The sequence below is a fragment of the Chanodichthys erythropterus genome, chromosome 21 (assembly GCF_024489055.1).
Source record: "Chanodichthys erythropterus isolate Z2021 chromosome 21, ASM2448905v1, whole genome shotgun sequence".
Taxonomy (NCBI): Eukaryota; Metazoa; Chordata; class Actinopteri; order Cypriniformes; family Xenocyprididae; genus Chanodichthys; species Chanodichthys erythropterus.
In genome coordinates this window covers 14,673,009-14,695,308 of record NC_090241.1, presented here as the reverse complement: position 1 = coordinate 14,695,308, position 22,300 = coordinate 14,673,009, and the positions used below count along the sequence as shown (strand labels likewise).

The window sequence follows — 22,300 nt, the reverse complement described above, 5'->3', positions numbered from 1 at the left end:
TCCCTAGTCTGCCTTCTCTTAATAAAATATTTTTTTATTAAGCTAAAATCTACATATAGTTCCCAATGAAAGTATGTTTCAGTGTAAAACATGCTGAAGATTTAGTGAACAGGCTGTCGATTAATTAAATGATTAGTTATTTCCCCACAAAAGCTGTATAATTTCAGCTGTCAATCATGATGTCACACCGCCGTTTTTATAGCATGAAATAACTAACTAAAAAACAAACACTTGAACTTATATCAGCGTGATAAAAACTGCCTAAAATGACAGAAACCATCTTTGGGGGGGAAAAAATGAAGTATAATTTGATTGTTTAGTTTGTCTCGAGTCCCATTACATTATATGGAGAGGGTGGGGTTTATGACATATTCTGGGACCAACCACCTGAGGGCGATAGAGACGCTTTGGCGTCACTTTTCAGGACTGGTGTGGCATGCTTGGTTCAAGCATGGTCACGCGAATGAGCTATTTTGACCAACAGAAAGCTGCTTGGTTTGAAAGTAACTTCTGTGTAGTCTGCTTATATTCAGAACCACATGACTTTTAGTTCGTTTGTTTTAAATGACCCTAGTCGCTGTAAATAGATGTAATTTATCGATCCAGTAAACAAATCCAAGTGCAAAACCGCAACAACATAAAAGAAACTACACAAACGAACATGATGAAAGATATTACCGCGCATCTATTCATCTCCCATCACTTGAGACAAGCACTTGTAAAAATCGCCCACATGACGAGGATCATTAAAAGGAGGCGGGTGCCTCTCACTTACCTCCCCATGCTGTCTGCGCTCCTCTCGGTCACAGTGAACTTTGGCAAAGCGCTCTGTGGATGCTGGCAGGAGTCGCTTCTCTCGGGCACTGCTGGCACGCGCTGTGGATGCGAAACAACAGCAAGGTACAATGACGCATCACAAATTAACACTTACCCATTTCACACAGTGTTGTTTTTAGTCTTGCGTGGTTTTACGTTGGTACGATAAACACGACAAACCGTTGCTGACCTGATCATTTCGTTTATCGCTTTCTGTTTGGTGTCAATACCTTCTGTTTGAGAAAAAGCACGCCAGGCACGACACTGGATGGTGATAATTTAATACAATACACAAGCTACCATAAAGGGATTTGAGAAAGACATGCTGTTTCTCTTGCAGGTGACAGTTTAAGGATGAAGCCAGACGCTACCGGGAAAGACAGACGTGTTTAAAAAATCTAACGCGAACTTATGTGTTGCGTGCTGTGGATTTATAGTGTCTAAATGAAATATGGAAGCGAGGAGAAACTCCACATATCCACTTAGTTTGGGATAAACTCACTTGCCATAGGATATTAGTATGACAGAGCTGGAATAATGCTAATTTAGCTCTGCGTGAAGTTCTGAGTTGTCAAAACCATATATGTGGATATATGTGGAGGACATCATGGCAGAACTTTATAAGAGGAGATAATCGTTTTTTGAGTGGATTGAGAGGGGCAGAGGGGCTATGGTGAACTCATCCCCAGCCGTCGCTGCTCACGCAGAGGGAGAAGAGATTGAGGTGCTGGAAAGCACTGATGTCCTTCCTGTAGCTCCAGAGGACGTAAGTGACCATGTGCAGATGTATGATTTATGTTGTTGAGAACAGAGATTCATTTTAGGTTGGGTCATCTTTTCCTCAGTTATACCTCTGTTCATTCCTTTCTTCTTCCTCTTTCCCTGTCTTACACAAATGCTTCTCTCAGCAATGGAAGTCTCTTTTTGACAAGGTAGGATTTCTGCTCTTTTTGCTAACAGTTTCTGTATGTTTCTGTTTGGTGTGGTGTAACTCTGTACATGTGCAGGCGCAAAAAGACAATAATTGATAAAATCAATCTCGGGTAATCTCAGATATCAGATGCTATGACACAATGGCCAGTAGAATTTGGATCTGACGAAGTGCATAAATAAAATACTTCTATTAGTTGACCGGACATGAATATTACCTGATGCTGATAATTTCAAAATATCAGTTTACTATTAGTCCGGATCTGTTATTTAAATACATATACAGTATCCTGTTTAGTTATTAGTCTGGTCCACTCTGAATCCTGCATTGAGAGGGGGTAGTTAATGAAACAGAGCTGGGTGACAGACGGAGAGCGGTGCCCCGTCCACCCCTTCTTTCTCTTGCTTTCAGTCTCTCTTGCTGGCTCTGCACCTGCCTAACCCTGACCCCCCACACATACTCCCCAGGGATAAAGACTGCAACATGAAGGATGAAGGGGGCCCAAATGCAGAAGAAGAGAGAGACAGATATCAATAAGGGAAAGAGAGATTTTAGGGTTAAGAGGGTGGCAGACGTGAACAGAGAGTGAGAGTTGTAAGGGTACAGAAGGCTTGTGGCAGTCCCTCTCCATCTCTGCTGGATTTGATAGAGGAGGGAGGGGGCTCTCTAAGTGGGCCTCTCACTCTGTTCCCGTTATAGTCGACCACACTTTGAGTCCCTCAATTGGCCTGCCGTCTGGGGTTTCGACCAGTTTTGGGGTCACTGCCCTGCAAGGCTGTAAATTTGAGGCATTGTGGGATCTAAAGGCCAACACACTTCACTGATCGCAGATGTAACAAATGAAAAGGAGGAGGAGGAGCTGGGCTTGTTATATGACACAATGTTGGAGTACAAAGAATTGATAATTCACACATACATATTCATATGATCAAATCTGATCGATGACGAAAAGCTGTTAGCATCAGATGATTGTATTCTTAGCCTGTGGTGTCAGTGAGAGCAAATGGCTTGTTTGTTTCTGACAACTTATTAACTGACTGCATCCAAAAAAACTAATCCATAAACATGGAAAGCTGTTAAAAGACTCATTGTGGATAAAAACAACTCTCGTTTAATAATGACGTTATCTTATCTCCCCAGTTTTATTAAGTAAATAATTCAGTTCATTGACATTTAGTTTCTCAACTTAGATACAATACTAATTGTTTTAACTTTGTTTTCCATAAATCAGGCTCAGATTTGGTTGATTAGCTTTCACACACTTTTATTTTGAGTAAATGTAAGTGTTAGGTGCTTTTTGCACCAAGTGCAAACAGTTTTTAGATGCTATTTATACTTAGTGTGAATTGAGGCAGATACTGTTTACACCTCAGTGTATTGTAGTATATTATAAAACAAGCATATTATAAAACAGTATGCAGTAATAACATATTCAGTGCATTTTATTATTAAAATTAAATGGATGCTGTTCTACTTGTCCCTAACTTCTAAAGCCCTCCACTACTTCTATTCCTAACCCTACCCATTTTTACACTTTATTCCCACAATTTAAAAATCTTTAGGCACTTAGTTTACACTTTTCAAATATTTTCTTAATGTTTATTTGAAATTGTCTCTCCAAGCTGATGCAATGGGAAAACAGATAAGAATGAGTTTGGGAAAAAGGCGGATTCAAGTTTTGGTTAGTCGCATCAAAAGCCAGCACCATCCGCCTTATTCACCATGCTACTGTTCCAGTTATCAGCAGGAGTTCTTTTGTAAATTTGTCTGGCTCAATCGGCTTTTGTAAATAGCCACTACCAATGAGGCGGGCAACAGTAAATAGACACTCCGATAACGGGTAACAGTTCTATAAAGCTGGTCAATGGTAAATAACAGTAGAATCCTCAGTTGATAACTAGAGGTTGTTGTTTGTTGTGTAACATATTTAAATCGAGGTTCAGCTGTGGTTTAATAGTCTGTTGCAGTTCTGCTACTATACAACACAAACATGGTTTCAGACATGACCTTTGTGCTAGAATTTATTTCATTGTTTGGATTTGTTGCTGCTCACAAGAGTCTTAGAATTAATACTAGGGATAGAATACATAGTTTCAGTGGGTTCTTGCCTGTAATATCCCAAACATAATTATTTAAAAGCTACATTAGGATTCTACAGATACTTAGCTTTACTAATGTAAAAAAAAAGGTAGATTTTGACTTGTGTAAAAAAGAGATGCAAATAATGAAACCTTGCATCACAATAAGTGTTTTGTGATTGTCAGCTAAAATCTTTTATATCATAAAGATATTTGTATAAATATCATTTTATAGATAAATTGTAGAACCCTTAACCCTACCCCAAAACCCAAACATAACCATTTTATAGAGAATATAAAAAGTATATGTAAAGCGTAACTGACCAAAAATTGTAGAAAAATGACACTTTTAGTTACAATGTAGCATTTAAAAGATATTCTGAGCCACTCCTACCTCTAAACCTACCCGTAATCATTTCTTAAAAATATGTAGAGTAAAGTTATAAACATAACAGACAAGTGGAATCACAATAATTTATTTATTGCAAAAATGTCAAAAGGGATACCAAGAGTAGTTCAAATGACGATGTGTTGCAGTTGCAGTCCTCTCTGGCGGTATATAATAGTTTTGTATGAGGTACAGAGCAGAATTTAAAGGGTTAGTTCACCCCAAAAATGAAAATTCTGTCATTAATAACTCACCCTCATGTCATTCTTAACCTGTAAGACTTTCATTCATCTTCGGAACACAAATTAAGATGTTTTTGATGAAATCTGAGAGCTGTCTCGTCGTCCATTGACTGCCTTTGCAACGACAACTTTGACGCTTCAGAAAGTTCATAAAGGAATCAGAAAACTATTCCATATTAATCGAGCGGTTTAGTCCTAATTTTCTTTTGTTCGCACAAGAACAAACCTTTTCCGGAAGCTGAAACATGCTGCGTAACCAATGAGGTTCATGCTCATGTGTTACACCGCACATTTGAGCTATCGGAAGAGGTTTGTTCTTTTGCGTCATTCAGGTTAGGTTGAGCTTTTGTTTATGTTCGCTGATCAATATTTACATGCGAGTAAAGCCTAAATTAAATCTGTTCATCATAAAAAGCGACTGACTCTCTCCAAAAAATTTTGCCTAAACCGTTCAGTCTTGTTTATGTTTATGTGGTTGTGTATCTTTAAACAAGGAAGTAAAGTTCACAAGGAGTAAAGTTTTTGTGGATATTCCTATTCGTCTTCATCCTATTCAAATGCGACTGAAAACATAATTTTATTGTCATTGATATGATAAATGAATAAATTAGAATCAAAATATTGATGCCACAATTTTAAAATTAATATATATAAGGATTCATACACATTTGTACGTCTATAAGTTATTCATATGTAAATAATTTGTTTCAGTGCTGTTAATATTGTATTGTCTCAGTGTATGAAAACGTAAGTAGAACCACACGTAAATATACATACTAATACTCATGAAGTCACATTGTATTTTCATGTCTTCACTAAAATACTAAAGCACATATAAAGCACTTGATTATAATTTAAACTGCATTGTTTTTAGTATTACATTTTAAAGTTTATGTATTTTAAATGTACTAAATTGCAACTTCATTACAAATGTGTAAAATATTTTAAAACATGACATACAAGTTCACATTTCACAAGTTCAAATAAAAGTCTGTGTTTACGTAATATATGTGTGTTCTGTGTATAATAATTATGTATATATAAATAAAGACACATACATGTATATATTTAAGAAAAATGTTAGATTTATATATAAAATATTTATATTTATATGTAATATAAAATATATATATATTTGTCTAAACATGCATATTTTTCTTAAATTTATACATGTGTGTGTGTGTATATATATATATATATATATATATAATATTGCACATCCCTAAAAAGAGTCAAACTTCACATTCAGTTCGCACTGAAGTATATTCTTTTAACTTATATTATTTCTGTAATAAGTACTCTTTTTAAAAGTATGCTAAAGGGTACTTCTTTTTCACAAGGGGCATCTAAAATCTAACATCAAATGTGTAGCCTGTCTTCTTTCTCTGGTTTTGAAGAGGCAGCCCATTAGTGTGCTGTTGCTCACCACCTGCTCCTTATCTCTCATTCTACAAGCTGAGAGAGATAAAGCAATAGAAAAAGTTAAGGGGACCATGTGCATATACGGAACCCTATGTGTCCCAGTGGGAAATTAACACACGACAATCAAATACATTGTGTGCGTCCCTGAGCTCTTTGTGTTTCTGTGACATTCAGTGATGAAAGTTTGCTAAATATCTCTACATGTGGCCTTGTTTCTGTTTTCAGACACATGCAGCGAGTGATTTTCCAATATCTCTTTCCCTTTCTATTTTCAGTGTACTTTCCACGTCTCTCCCTTGCTCTATAGTTGTTCTTCACTGCCCACTCTATCTCTGACACATTGCTTCTATATATACTGCTTCTATGAGATAATAAGAGGAATCTCCCACTTGCGAAGCGTGAAAAAAAAAAAAAAAAAAATCCTGGAGTGTTGGAACAAAAAAATAGAGAGTTGCAAAAAATATCAGTTCAGTAGTACTCTCTGGAGCGTGAAAATGTAGAGTGTGGTAACATTCAGTTCAGATGCCTGTGTAAAGTGATCGTCAGGCAGCAAAGGCTTGCTTTGTCTCCTGAGGAGAAGGAAGTTGGTTCTTTTTTAACAACCAATTCTACTTTTCTGGGAGGGCTTTCTACTAGAACATGGATTCACAGAACTGCTCTCTTTCAGACACCTCAGTAATGTTAGGCATGTTGGTAGTGGGGCCTGGCTCAACGTCAGCATTCCAGCTCATCTCGTAGGTGTTCAGAGGGGTTCGGGTCTGGTCTTTGTGCAGGCCAATCAATTTGGATCAGATAAACCATTACTTTTCTGACCTCTTTTTACATGGACATATTCATGCTGGGAAAGACCGTGTATGCCTATTAAAATGTTTTTCTAGGGAGACTGCATGGCTGTATGTTTGATTTGATGCACCTGTTAGTGCTGGATACAGCTAGACTTGATAATTAAAACAATAGTTTTCAAGCTGGGGTCTGCAGGATGGTAATTGGGGGTCTGGAAAATTTTAAAATATACATTTTAAACCTATTTACTAAATTTTATATTTTTGGATGAAAGCAGAGCACTATTATCCTCAATTATCTAAAGAGACTCTGTTACCAGTTTCAGAATAATCACATACTAAATATTCATGTTAAATAAAGTAATACTGATTTTATGCACTAATTATTTTTGTGCACAATTTTAAAAGTTCCTGTAAGTTCCACCGTCACAAAGCAGTAATTCCCCCTCAAACATCTTAACCTATAAGTGGTTGAAATGACACTCTGAAATATATAGATAAAAATAATAATTTGACTAAACAATTAACAATAACATTTAAACTCAAAATGAGCCTAAAATGTTAAAGTATAAGCCTAATTAGGACTAGTATAGATCTACAGCACAAACATAAAATAATATTTGAAAAGTTAAATGTTGTAATTACGCTATAGTATATTCACTGTTGTGAAAATAAATGAAAATAACTACAATTTAAAAAAAATTGTTTAAAAAAATAATTAAATACAAAATATTAAATACAAAATGTTAATTAACTATTTGATGAATACATTTTTATTTAGATGTTTTTATATATATTTTTTTTAATGTGTTTTTTAGTCATATATTATTTACTATACTATAATACTATTTTAATACTATCTGTTTGCTATTTGCCTTGGTTGATATTTACCACTTTTCATAGTGCGATTTTTGGTGAATTGTTTTAAAAACACTTAGGGTCAGTAACCATAATAATAATTATTACTAGTGTTCCTTTATGGAAACTACAGCAATTAAAAAACAAAAATATACAAAACATAGGGTTTCCATTTCAGAAATCTGGTCACCTTAAGATAGATATGTAGCTTAATGAGTGTTGATGTATTAGTATTGAGCGTAGGATCGCTGGGCCAAGGATGTTACCTACATTTAAAAAATCATCTTTGATGTGAAAATTAAGGGGTAAGGAGGGGACTTAGCCATCTCTGGTACTTCGGACTTGAATCCAGAAAGAAGAAAGAGCGAATGATAAAGAGACAAAGATAAAGAGATACTGTGTGGGTGTACATTTGAGGGTATCATGGGCTACACATGTGACAGCTGTGTGCCCAAAATAAAGAACTTTGCTTGCTTTCATTCTCTACTTTTTTCATCACTTTGGCTGTAAATTGAGCTCACAGCCCACCTTCTGTCTGTCTATATCTGTTAGATACACAGCTATATCTCTTTTTCACACTCACATATACACAATGTGTGATCAACATCTGTTCATCAGTGGGGATAGAGACAGTTTAGTTGTCAGAGATAGTGGTTGCAGTTTAAATCTCAGGTAGGGGCAACCCATGAGTTACTGTGATTCCTCATAATTATTGAGTCCTTCAGTAAAACACTCCAGGTTGCTCCAAGAAAACTGTCCCCGCCATTAGTATAGTGTGTTTTGGATAAAAACATTAATGGCAGACAGTGGAAGTAAGCAGTCATACAAAATGTGTTTTTCTGTTCATTACATGTCAGAAAAACACATTCTCAAATTCAGATTTTTGATAGGCATAACTTGTATTTACATATTTCTTACATGACACACCACAAGTGTGTCACAGACCGCAGCTGTTTTTCTGCCTTACATGCTTCACGCTTAAAAACATACAGCATGACTTGTGTAGTCCGATTCATGAACATATGACTTGTACATTGGTTCTTATAATGAATCATTCAGAAAGACTCACAACCTCAGCAGTTACAAATCCGTCACGAAACCTTTTGACATATCTTTCACTGGCTTCTGAATCAACATAATGTATGACTCACTCACTGAACTGCAAGCTCCATGTCAATGCATCATTACTTCAATATAGCTATTAGGTTGCTCTTACTTTGCCACCAAGAACACAACAATATATTCTCAATATATTCTCTATTTATACTCATTTTTATTGTTTACCATACTCCTTGTGGCAATGCATTGAAATTGGTAAGCAATTTAGTAGTATGAGAATATTTTTTTTAAAAAAGTGAACTAAATGCATACCATTTTATTACCAAAAATAAATGCTGTTCTTTTATACTTTCTATTTATCAAAGAATCCTGAAAAAATAAAAAAAAAAAAAAAAAAAAAAAAAAATCATGGTTTTCACAAAAATATTAAGCAGCCCTTAAAGGCAAAATATGTAAGAATGTTGTATTAAAATATCTAAAAACCACTAACCACATAAATGTTACATATTTTTTTTAACCAGGACACAGACCGTGCATTGCCTATAAATGACATCATACCCGTGTTACCCTGGATTTTCAGTTTTATTTAGTAGAAACCATGGAAACACCAAATACGCTTTAATACATTGTGTTTTATTAGACAGGTGAGCACCTGTTTGGATGGATACATTCATTGACAGAAAACAAATCATGTTAAATAGCTCAACACAGTAAGTCTTGTTGTTTAAATCGCATTTTCTTGATTTACCGGGAGTACCATGTTTTACCATTCCTAATATCGATCTATAGCTTAATGCAGTGTGCAACAAGTGTCTCAAAGTAGCTGCAGAGTAAACGCACAGAGTATCATTATAACAACTTTCAACACACAAATGTATCTAAATATGATAAAACAGCACTGCTTTACCCCACATACGATTGACCAAAAGAGCGGAAGCGGCGACTGCGGCATAATAAAAACTCTCACTGTTCTTGATTGTTTTTCACTTGCTGTAGACATGAAGACATCTCCCATGATTCTGCGAAATCAAGGCGTCATCAAGCTATGCCTTTGTTTAGAATAAGTGACCTCTAGTGTGCCTTTAACTTTTTTTCTTTCTTTTTTTTTAATAATAAGAAATGCTACTTGAGCACCAAATCATCACATTAAGCCCTATTCAGACGGTAGCTTGTTTCTCAGAGGGACGTAAGGCATTTTCAACATTTACAGGGAGTAGTCTGATTTTATTGCCATCCGAATCCAGAATGTCTGTGTTTTTCTCCGACAACCTGTGTAAAAATCCTGTTCTTTGGCAAACAGTTTACAAGAAGAGATCCATACAAAATGCACTGTTTAAATCCTTTCTGGCCACTGCACATACTGTAATTTGCACGTGTTTAAAAGATACATTTATTTTGGAAATGTTGGAAAGTATTTACAAGAACACTCCACCACAGAAGCAGGAAGATGTTAAGTACAAAAAGGAGAAACAGAATAAAGCACAAATGGGCAGTTATTCTGGCAGCGACAGGTGTGCAATACCATTTTAAAATATGCAGGCTATTATATACAATTAAATAAAAAATATAAACCAAGCAGTTTCATGCTTACCTCATGTACTACATGAACTGTGCATTAACTTATTTCCGCTAAATTCCCCATTTTTAAAATGACATCATTTGAGCTTTGCCATAACAGGAATAAATTACATTTTATATTTAAAGAGAAAACAAGTATTTTAAGTTGTAATAATATTTAATGATATTACAGTTTTTATTATATTTTTGATTTTTTTAAAAATTGGTGAAAATGACACTTTTGTCTGTAAACTAATACTGGGTTAATACTCATGGCCTAATACTAGCTTAATCTAAGCCCTGTCTGTGAACCCAGGCCTAAGTGTCTTACTGAGCCCAACTTTTGAACTGCAGTGCAACTTATTTTTTTAGGTTTTGCTTAAGATTGATTATACCTCTCTGGTCCTATCAAACATTTGAATTCGGTTGGGGAACCTTACTGTAACAAACAGGATGTAAATCTCAAAAAGAAAAAAACCTCCATCATGGAGAGTTTTGTTCTGTCTTAATCTGCTGAAGCGGTCTTTGGTGTTGTATGACATGCAAGTCATGACTGTAGGTACTGTAGATCACTGGAGTTTGTTTGGCAGGTGATACTCATATTTCAGTGTCTCTGGTTTATGAGATCAGACACAGAAGCCTTTCACATCTTTAAGATTTAAACCTTCCCAGAGATAACAGTTAGACCGATTCAGCCATGGAAATGTTGCCACCACTGGTGCAAGATTTTCTGTTTGTTTCATTATGGGTTTGAATTTATTATCTGTGAGTGTGTCTGCATACTTGTGGAAATGGAACCTGTGCACTGTAGAGACATTCCAGCATGTCAGAGCATACAACTTTTTCAAGAGACGTCTTGTCTAACAGGTTGATAAAAGCTTACTACTACTCTACCCTGTCAGTCAGTCCATATCAGATTTTCACTTGAGAAAATCCTACCAAGCCTGCTTATTATCATTTAATCTAACTCCATTGGCCTTTTGCAGACTGGTTCATTCCTGAGACAGATGGGTTTTCTTTGACTTGTCTTTGTTCCACACCTTTTCTTAAGGTGTTTTGTGTACTTTAAGTTGCTATCAAAAGCTGGGTCCAACATTTTTTCTAGGTCTAGCTAGCCTCTGTTTTGTTTGATAACACTTCGAACGTCAACAGGAAGTTACTCCACCCAGGATCGCTTAGAGCCTGATTGTGATATAGATGATAATTAAAACCAAGCAGATGTCTTGTTAGTATTTAGCAGATTATCCGATGCATGCAGCAGCTGTGAATGAAGGAACTATTCTAGATAAGGAGTGGGGAACAGCAGCTCCTTTGCATTAAAAGACATTGGGTATTTACAACATAATAAATGATCTGTGAGGTATTTTGAGCTGAAACTTCTAGGGACGCCTGAGACTTAAATTGCATCTTGTAAAAAGGGGCATAATAGGTCTCCTTTAAGAAGACACATTTGTTTTGGTGGTTGAATGTGAGGAATATTCCACACCATGGGGAACTCTGGAGGCCTATAAAAATTAGGAATTATAGATGAATATTTAGTGGCAAAAATTCTGAATATGTTTTCTTTAGAAGATAGTTTAGACCAGGGATGTCAAACTTCAAAGTTTGATGTCAAAGTTTCTGGAGGGCCACTGTCCTGCAATGTTTAGCTCTAACTCTAATTAAACACACCTGAACCAGTTAATCAAGGTTTTCAGGATTACACAGGCTGCATTTAAGTCCATTTTTACACCCTTCCCTTGTTAACTTCCCTCTGTCTTGTTCACTCGGATGTACATCATTGGTTACATTGAGTGCCCACTACTGGCGGAACCCTTGTAATGTGTTTAAATTTAACACCCTAAGCCCTTGATCACTTGGACTTTGAAATGGACCGGTTTCATTATTTGCAGTTATTTTTCCTAATGAATTTGTTTTACACACCATGTTATCCCTTGTATCTATGATTGGGCTGTTAGAAAAAAAAAAGAAAAATACAACAATACAATTAACTCTAACTGTGTAATAACAGTCAGCTTAAGGTAGTATCATTCTGGTTAAATGTCAAAATAACTCCAATATCATACACTACAGTTGTGTGGGGTGGGGGTAAATTAAGCATGACCTACTGTAACATCACAATACAGTTGCATTGTGCTCTATGGAACTGCATGAAGTATACATATTAAAGGTGCCCTAGAATCAAAAATTGAATTTACCTCGGCATAGTTGAATAACAAGAGTTCAGTACATGGAAAAGACATATGTTGAGTTTCAAACTCCATTGCTTCCTCCTCCTAATATAAATCTCATTTGTTTAAAAGACCTCTGGAAAACAGGCGAATCTCAACATAACACCGACTGTTACGCAACAGTCAGGATCATTAATATGTATGACACCAATATTTGCATATGCCAGCCCATGTTCAAGTCATTACACAAGGGCAGCCAGTATTAACGTCTGGATCTGTGCACAGCTGAATCATCAGACTAGGTATGCAAGCAAGGACAATAGCGAAAAATGGCAGATGGAGCAATAATAACTGACATGATCCATGATTACATGATATTTTTAGTGATATTTGTAAATTGTCTTTGTAAATGTTTCGTTAGCATGTTGCTAATGTACTGTTAAATGTGGTTAAAGTTACCATCGTTTATTACTGTATTCGCCAAGACAAGTCAAGACAAGACAAGAGCCATTGCTATTTTCATTTTTAAACACTTGCAGTCTGTATAATGCTAAACACAACTTCATTCTTTGTAAATCTCTCCAACAGTGTAGCATTAGCCCGTTAGCCACGGAGCATATAGCCTCAAACTCATTCAGAATCAAATGTAAACATCCAAATAAATACTATACTCACAGGAATCAATGCATGCATGCAGCATGAATGACGAACATCTTGTAAAGATCCATTTGAGGGTTATATTAGCTGTGTGAACTTTATTTATGCACTGTATAACTGCACTTATAGTCGAGAGCTCAGGAGGGCAGGGAGCGAGAGATTTAAAGGGGCCGGGCAGCCTGAATTGGTGCATAGTTAATGATGCCCCAAAATAGGCAGTAAAAAAAATTAATTAAAAAAAAAAAAAATTATGGGGTATTTTGAGTTGTCAGGGGTCTGTCCAAATAAATTTCCGTCACCCACTTGACGAAGTTGAACACACTTCAAAATGATGGTGGGGGAAGTTTGCGAGTGTATGTCTAAAAGTGGAGTTAAACACTGCCCGGACACTTCTAGGTAGGTGTTTTGGAGCTAAACTCTGCAGGACAGTGCACTCCATGAACTGAGTTTGACACCCCTGTATTAAAACAGTGTAAATATTTCATGCGAATCTGTCATTGAGGGTCAGACTATATTCTTACAGTTCTAATTAAACCATGTATTATAAAGTTAGTAACTTTTAAAGCAAAATTTAATGATCTTGTTAGGATTTCATGATTTATAAGGATTTTATTCTTTGGGATGGATTGAGTGTTTTGTGAAGATGGAAGATAAAGGTGGTAGCATCAACATAACTTTAAATGATGGTTTCACTAGACTTTACAAAAATTCCTTCAAAATTCCTCCTTTATTTATTTATTTATTTTTTTATAGCAGAACTAATGAAATTATACTCTGCATCACCTATTTACTCTGAAGGTAGTAACATATCCAAGAGTGCTTCATAGAAATTTTCACTCTCCCTGAAAAGTGCAGTTAATTGGCTTTGGATGATCATGTCTTCCAAAGTAAAATCTACTATTCATATCAGTTTTTATTTTGGTGCTAGGTCAGTCAAGTAATTTATTAATTTTGTATGTCTCTCTTATTTAACATACCTGACTCAGATCATCAGTTCATTGTGAGAGAAATACATAGCATGTGCAGAGCGATGGGTCCCCAGGACCAGAATTGAAAACCACTGCTCTAAGTAAAACAGGACTTTATTGAAGTCAATATTCCGACTGTGCATCTGTTTGTGATCATATTTTGGTTTCAGGCCTTTAAATGCATTAGCTTAAATATAAGCTTCTCATTTGACTTAAGGTAACAGCTGCTGTGTGTGCGTGTGCGTGTGTGTGTGTGTGTGTGTGTGTGTGCGTGTGTGTGTGTGTGTGTGTGTGTGTGTGTGTGTGTGTGTGTGTGTGTGCGTGTGCATGTGTGTACGTGTGCCTGAGTTGCAGTACATGCATATGTAATTTGGATGTGTATTGATTTTATATTTGAATATATATATTATTTATGGGTGTCTTTCCTCTGTAAATGCTTTTGTGTGAGAGTCTATCTCTTAGCATGGATGTCTGGTCTGTGTTTATTTTCAATTACAGGCCGATAATGCTGATTCATGATTTAATTAGAAGACTTCAGCCTTTAGTGTGTTTTTAGTGTGGAGTCTTTCTGTCATCATACAAATTATAGGTAGAAATCCTGGGAACGTTCTGCAATGTGGTATCAGATTTGAAACACTGTAGTGAGCTGCAGTATATTGTAGGATACAAGATTCTTTTTGGGTATTTTGGCATACTTATGTTGATAAACAAGCATTTCCTGTCAGAACAAATTGTGTGTAACTAAAAAGTTGGGAAGGCTTACCTTCCTGATTGGTTTTAAAAATCACTTCCTCGTCTGTTCTTAATTACAAAAACAGGCCTGTTTGTCCCTGTATTAGATTCTGTATGATTGTAGTAAAACTATATATACAATTTAAAAAGAAAATTATGTTTTAAATTCTAGTATTCTATATTTTTGTCAAATTTGCCAGTTCAGGTGTTCTGAGATTGTAAGATGTATATGTAAGATTAAGAAAACAATAAAGTAATATTCATCTAATTTCATCCAAAATTACATTAAATGTAATGCATAATTAAAGATGTATACATATACATACAGTATCTAAATATTTTATCATATCTTTTCATGTGACAACACTGAAGAAATGACACTTTGCTACAATGTAAAGTAGTGAGTGTACAGCTTGTATAACAGTGTAAATTGGCTGTCCCCTCAAAATAACTCAACACACAGCCATTAAAAAGCTCACAAAAGTGAGTACACCCCTGAGTGAAAATGTCCAAATTGGGCCCTAAGTGTCAATATTTTGTGTGGCCACCATTACTTTCCAGCACTGCCTTAACCCTCTTGGGCATGGAGTTCATCAGAGCTTCACAGGTTGCCACTGGAGTCCTCTTCCACTCCTCCATGATGACATCACGGAGCTGGTGGATGTTAGAGACTTTGCGCTTCTACACCTTCCATTTGAGGATGCCCCACAGATGCTCAATAGGGTTTAGGTCTGGAGGCATGCTTGGCCAGTCCATCACCTTTTACCCTCAGCTTTTTTAGCAAGGCAGTGGTCATCATGGAGGTGTGTTTGGGGTTGTTATCATTTTGGAAAATACTGCCCTGCGGCCCAGTCTCCGAAGGGAGAGGATCATGCTCTGCTCATTTATGGTTCCCTCAATGAACTGTAGCTCCCCAGTGCCGGCAACACTCGTGGGGCCCCAGACCATGACACTCCCACCACCATGCTTGACTGTAGGCAAGACACACCTGTCTTTGTACTCCTCACCTGGTTTCCACCACACACACTTGACACCATCTGAACCAAATACGTTTATCTTGGTCTCATCAGACCACAGGACATGGTTCCAGTAATCCATGTCCTTGGTCTGCTTGTGTTCAGCAAACTGTTTGCGGTCTTTCTTGTTTAGAAGAGGCTTTCTTATGGGAAGACAGCCTTGCACACCGATTTGATGCAGTGTGCGGCGTATGCTCTGAGCACTGACAGGCTGACTCCCCACCCCTTCAACCTCTGCAGCAATGCTGGTAGCACTCGTACATCTATTTCCCAAACACAACCTCTAGATATGACGCTGAGCACGTGCACCAACTTCTTTGGTCGACAGGGCGAGGCCTGTTCTGAGTGAAACCTGTGAAACGTATGGTCTTGGACACCGTGCTGCAGCTCAGTTTCAGGGTCTTGGCAATCTTCTTATAGCCTACGCCATCTTTATGTAGAGCAACAATTATTTTTTTCAGATCCTCAGAGAGTTCTTTGCCATGAGGTGCCATATTGAACTTCCAGTGACCAGTATGAGAGAGTGAGAGCAATAACACCAAATTTAACACACCTGCTCCCCATTCACACCTGAGACCTTGTAACATGAGTCACATGACACCAGGGAGAGAAAATGGCTAATTGGGCCCAATTTGGACATTTTCACTTAGGGGTGTACTCATTTTTGTGGCCAGCAGTTTAGACCTTAATGGCTGTGTGTTGAGTTATTTTGAGGGGACAGTAAATTTACACTGTTATACAAGCTGTACACTCACTACTTAACATTGTAGCAAAGTGTCATTTCTTCTGTGAGATACTGTACGTACATACGTACATACATACAACAATGCATATATGCATATATATGAATTATGCATTACGTTTAATTTAATTTTGGATGACATTGGATGTATATTACTGTACATATATATGTATATTAGTTGTATATTACTTTATTATTTTCTTAATCTTACTTATTTAAATGTTCTTTCTATTCTCTTGTGTTATATTGTACCAAGAGATCCTGAAAACCACAACAACTTCCTTTGTCTCCTGACAAAAACATTGCATGCGGCGCCTGTAGAGTGGTGAAAGTTACTGGAGCACGCAGCCACCACATCTCGCACAAGGAACGTAATGGCAGTGATTGACAAGCCAGAGGGCCAATCCGCGCACGTCTTTCACAAGGAACGTAATGGCAGTGATTGACAAGCCAGAGGACCAATCGTTTACGCGATGAAAGGCCCTACCTCGTGCACAGATGATGTATGTTAATATTATTCCTTTCAGTGCACCTAATAAATAGTCTTTTATCAGTTAGTAAAGACAGTTTCAAGTAATATTGCAAAAATGTATAAAAAAAAAACATCCTCTTTATCACTTTTAAGCTAATTCTGATTTTGTTTTTGTGATGGAATGACAATGATGGAAATGACATTTTAAGCATTTTTGTTGACTCCTTTGTCTTGCCAAGGCTTATTTCATAGCTAGCTTATTATATTAAATATGCATAATTAAATATTTCATTACATTAACAAAATTACAGGTTAATTGTAAATGACAAATGGTTTGTCTATTTCACTGTATTTAGATTATCATAGTATAAAAAAATACACTTATTTTTTTTGATGGTTTGCAAAGAAATTGAAAGTCTAGGTCTCAGGCAGGGGAATAAAAGGGATAAAATTTATACATAAATGTATTTCAAACAGTTTTAAGACTGTTTTAATGTGACCTTCATATAACAAACCGTTTAATATGTTTTAGTTTTTATGTTTTAGTTTTAGTCAAATAAAGAAAGAGTTCCCGTAGTTAAAGTAACACCCATATATGGCAGGGAGAGAATGATAAACAAAGAGACAGAAAAAAGAGATGGACAAAATAAAAGCGAAGGAGAGAGAGAGAGAAAGAAAGAGAGAAACCAAAAGTAAGAGCGACAAAGTCAGAAGAAAATGCAGAAAGAGAATGTCTGACCTCTGGGGATTACAGCAATAGGATTATGGCACAGAGAGAGAATGGAGAGTGATCTCCTCACCTACGACCTCCACATGGCAGCTAAAGCAGAAAGCAGAAACACAAGTGAGCCAACACCAAACAAAAGCCCTTTGACCTTAACAGAATTGAACTATTTATTCAAAGGAGAGGTTTTTTTTCCCCTCTCTCTTTAGTGCAAAGCTTTTTTATTTAAACTCTCTCTCTCTGTGGAGCCTTATAGGAATGACAATAACACAGAGGGCCAATGATGGGCTTTTTTCGGCCCAGATGGCAACCTTGAAAATGTCTCAGACAGTGACCTCCTGGTCCCCTGGCCATTAACAACACACCTCCCTTTGCTGAATATACAGATGAATCCAAGCCCCCTGTGAATCACTACTGGCCTGGTCCCCCTCTATTAGAGATCATAAATCTCTATAGAGAAAGACACTGACTCTCTATAGCCTGAAGGTCAATTAAGGGCAGGCTAAAGAAGAAAAAAAGAGTGAATGAAGATCAAGTCAGTGAGAAACTCACTTTTTTCTTTTTCCTTTTTGCTTTTTCACATTCTTTCTGTCTGTGATGAGTGCCTTTGTCAGGTTTTATGGTGAGTGATTGCTGTATTGAGGATGGATGGTGCAATCAATTACATTTTTACTTCAGTTTGCAGAAGAGGTTTAAAAACAGGGGCAGTCTGGTCTGCTATAACATGACTCTTTCTCACCCATTTCAGTTTGTGTGTCAGTTTGTGAGTTTTTACAGATTGGAAAATAATTTAACTGGAAATAAGACCACACTACTCTTGTTGGTTACTTGTCTGAGCAAGTGTGTGTCCCGTGATGATAGTTTGAGTTACTCTCTCTGATGTGGTGATAGATGCAGGCAGCTGCTGCATTCAAATGAGAATAAACATATTTTGCACATTTCTCATTGTATGCTGCTCTTTTTATCTTAATGGCTTCAGGAGGTCAACTATGTGACCAAAATTTAGTGTAAATACACACTCTAAAAAAAGTCTAAGCCCAGTGTAAAAATCAAACCCAATGTACCATGTTAATATGAATGAACTTTCCATACTGACTTTTCACTGGTGTTTTACCTGTATCATGAATTAGTCATTGCATTGTGTTTTGTCTATGGATTTAGGAAATGTATGTAAACTTAATGGAAACTATACTGGTAATTTTCTGATAGGACATTATCTGTATCACTACAGTTGTTTTTTTTTCTTACAGTGCAGTTTATAAAAACAGGGTTTAGTTTTATGGATTTAGTCAACACATCAATATTTGTAAAAATTGAGAAAATGTAATGAAATTATTTATTTATCTTCCAACCATGGTGCAGAAAGAGTACAAATGATGTTACTTTTTGGATGTCACAATTTTAAGGAATGCTACGTTTTGTAATGAGGGGCAAAACGGGATGGGACAAAGAGTTAGTACAATTAATTAAATATTAATTAATTGAACAGTTTGACATTGTATGATTAATCATTGCATATAGTGAAATATTGAGAAAGGGCAAATCACCATTTAAAGGGCTGGAGTTGTACTAGTTAACTTTTTCATTTATTTCATTCATTTATTGTATGTTAGATTGAGATCGAGTTAATGCTAGAATTTTTTGCTATAAATTACAGACATGGCATCTGGGGACTAATTCTCATTTTTCTCAGTTATTTTGCTTTATTTCTAGATTAAATATTATGCTTGTTCTTGCGTGCTACGCACATCCGCACTCTTCCAAAATGTTGCTTAAAATCTCGACAAACTAAAATATGTAAATGATAAAAGATATACATCGTACTTAATATCAGCATGCTTATTTTGTTTAAGATAACGATTTATTAAGTCCACGTCATAAAGTCAAGAAACTGTGCTTCTAACCACAGCCCGAGAGCTGTCATTCCAACCACACAAATTTGTGATGCAGTTTACCTAGACATACGGACATACTGTAAATACAGCAGGCACAGACTTCTCATTCATTCTTTGCTTCGGAGCCGTGCAGTTGTGACAGCAATTCCTCATTCCAGTCATCCTTCTGTAAGAGTGAATTTCTGTGGCAGAGAACAGCAATTTTAATTGCTTTAAATGAGCTTTCTTTAGATATTTCTCCAAAAAAAAAAAAAAAAAAAAAAAAAAAAAAAAAAGCCATTTTAATTGCTTTAAAGTGTTCATTCTGTGGAGATCTCTCTTGCTGGTGTGAGGGCACATCCAGCTGTGATTCACATCCAGAGAGAGCTGTGCACTGAGAAGTGCAGTGTTTCACCCCTCAGTGCTTTGGTGTTCGGAGCAGATTTCCTAAAAGAGCAAGCACGGGCGACGAGTTTCTTTTTAAAGATGTCTTTCTGTCTGTGTGTTTCTGGATGTGGTCATTTCCTGGCTTCATCTGATGGCCACAATCAGAGAGCATGCCGAGAGAGTGTTCGTGGATGGTGCATGCTCACACTACGAGAGCATGTCCATGTTAGCATTGTGTAGTGACTTTCCTTTTTCACAGAGACATGGGTCCCCTCTGCTGTTACCCTGCTGCCACTTCTCATAGCAGAGCCACGTTTCTGTTTAACATTTTGGGAGATCTGAGGGTTTCAGTGGGAGCTCTTCCGCCATTTTGTAGGCTGCATCCGAAAACTTAGGCAGCTAGCTTGTTGCCTCACTGCCCTATCAGGCAGTGACTTTGTAGGCAGCATTTGTGCATGAACGTACCTCACGAAACTGATTTTGGATAGAGGGAGACTGCATAACAGTTTAATGATCTACAGCAGAATAGAGATGGCTTTGGTGAAAATAAGTAAATATTTTATTACTAAAATAGTAATTCCTCGCTAGAAATGACATCAAAAGTGATCAACTTTTGTCAAAAACATACATTTACACAGAAACTAACCACCAACTGCAACTTTCAGACACCATCTTTATTTTTAGCTCAACTGTCATGGAATGGAAGGCACAGTATTGTGGGATAACAACAAAGGCAGCGAAGGATACATCTATGTTCAAAAATTGATCAGATGAAGGTATCTCAGGAGACAGGAAGTGAAGCTAACATTGGATTTGGACATGCCTTGATGCCTTCCTACCTTGGAATGCATCCTCCGAAGGCAGCATTTTTTCAGACACAGCCGTAGTACCTCTGATTTCAATATTTACTTTAGGTAGTTATGTGACAAATCCTCTTTAAGACATCCTGGATATTCATATCAGTTTTACATGGGTTTAACAATGATGTCATTGTTATATTCTTCAATTCCTGTTGTCTCTGACACCAGAGGAAGTGTTCTTCATTTTCAGGGAGTATTGTTTTGTAGTGTGAAGGCATTGTGATTTGTCTGCAACACCATTGAATTGTGGGATAGCTGGTCTCTAAGGCAGCATTGATTACCCTGTCAAGCTGCCAGTGCCTTCTCTCTCTCTCTATTTCTGTCTGCGTCATTGCAAGCTTGCTGATAACACCTCAAAACTGCTGCTGACGACAAGGGCTTGGCTGTCAACACTCATAATCTGCTGTACAAACTGCCCTTTTCCAGACTCTAAAGGAAAAATCTGACACATCAATAATATTGCTCATACATTTTGGTCATTTGTAACAGCAACTACAATATCTGCAAATCAATTTAATCAAACTTCCCAATGTATTTCCCTGTGATTCTGATGAATGCTGCTTATTTTAATTTGATTATTTATATATATAATTAGTTTTATTCTATCCCATAAGGCCAAGTCTAATGCAGTTTTGACTTTTGTTACAGTGGGATAGAAGCTTCTGTTTAAACCAGTAGTTCACTGAAAAACAAAATCATCATGTTTCTCAAAATCTGTATGACTTCCTTTCTTCTGTAGAAAACAAAATGAGTTATTTTATATAATGTCCATGCTGCTCTTTTCCATCCCTTGTGAAGTAGTATATAGTACTTATTATGTAAATAATATATTTTAAAAATAATATATTTTAGGGCAAACTGAATAAAATGTTTAGTATTACAGGGCTCCAGACAAAAAAAATAAATAAATAAATAAATAAATAAGGAGCCATTGGCTCCTATAAGGGGAATAAAGGCGCCAGATTATTTTTTGTGCCACAAAAGAATAAACGTGTTTATTTTGTCATGTGTTGTCACGACTGCCCTCCTTTTACAGCAACAGCATTTTCATCCATTCCTGTGGATGTCCTGGGAACTAAGATTCACTTAAAGTAGGAAGAGAATTGCGTTTCCAACTTGCATGCAGAGAATTGTTCTTAACACAGAATTTGAACCAGTCACAGACAATAATAATGTCAGCATCACTTGGCAAATGAGTTTAGTTTGGCCTCCTCCTAATGCATCCTATAAACGTTGTTGTATGTCTTGCACACACCCTATCAATTTTTCTTCTTTAGTAATATCTGAGAGGTAAATTTGGTGATAAAGCTGTGTGTATTTTGGCGCTCAAACTCAGTGGGGTTTTTTTCCACTGCAACTTTGCTGCTCATCATCTCATTTTATTAAGTCAACACAACAAAAGATGGAATGGGTTACTAATCACAGAACATGCAGGTAAAAAAGGATTGCTATTTTTAATCATAACACGCAAATTGCCAGTGGCGATCTCAGCTAAAATATAATTTGCAAATTAATGTTTCTGGTTGCATATGCAACCGTTTTAGTCGCAGTCTGGAGCCCTGTA

The 22,300-nt window shown here is 36.6% G+C and overlaps 1 protein-coding gene across 4 annotated transcripts in view; it reads left to right on the top strand.

Moving 5' to 3' along the window:
* Positions 1–732: 732 nt before the first annotated feature.
* rhbdl3 (rhomboid, veinlet-like 3 (Drosophila)) overlaps positions 733–22,300 on the top strand; it is a 107,881-nt gene continuing 86,313 nt past the window's right edge. For 3 of the 4 annotated variants that reach the window (XM_067374442.1, XM_067374441.1, XM_067374440.1), the window contains exons 1-3: positions 733–900; positions 1,157–1,582; positions 1,725–1,748. In XM_067374442.1, coding sequence (XP_067230543.1) covers positions 1,487–1,582; positions 1,725–1,748 — 120 coding nt within the window. In that variant the 5' untranslated portion in view covers positions 733–900; positions 1,157–1,486. Of the gene's footprint in view, positions 901–1,156; positions 1,583–1,724; positions 1,749–22,300 lie in introns of those variants that run through there. The other variant, XM_067374439.1, reaches the window with a different exon arrangement.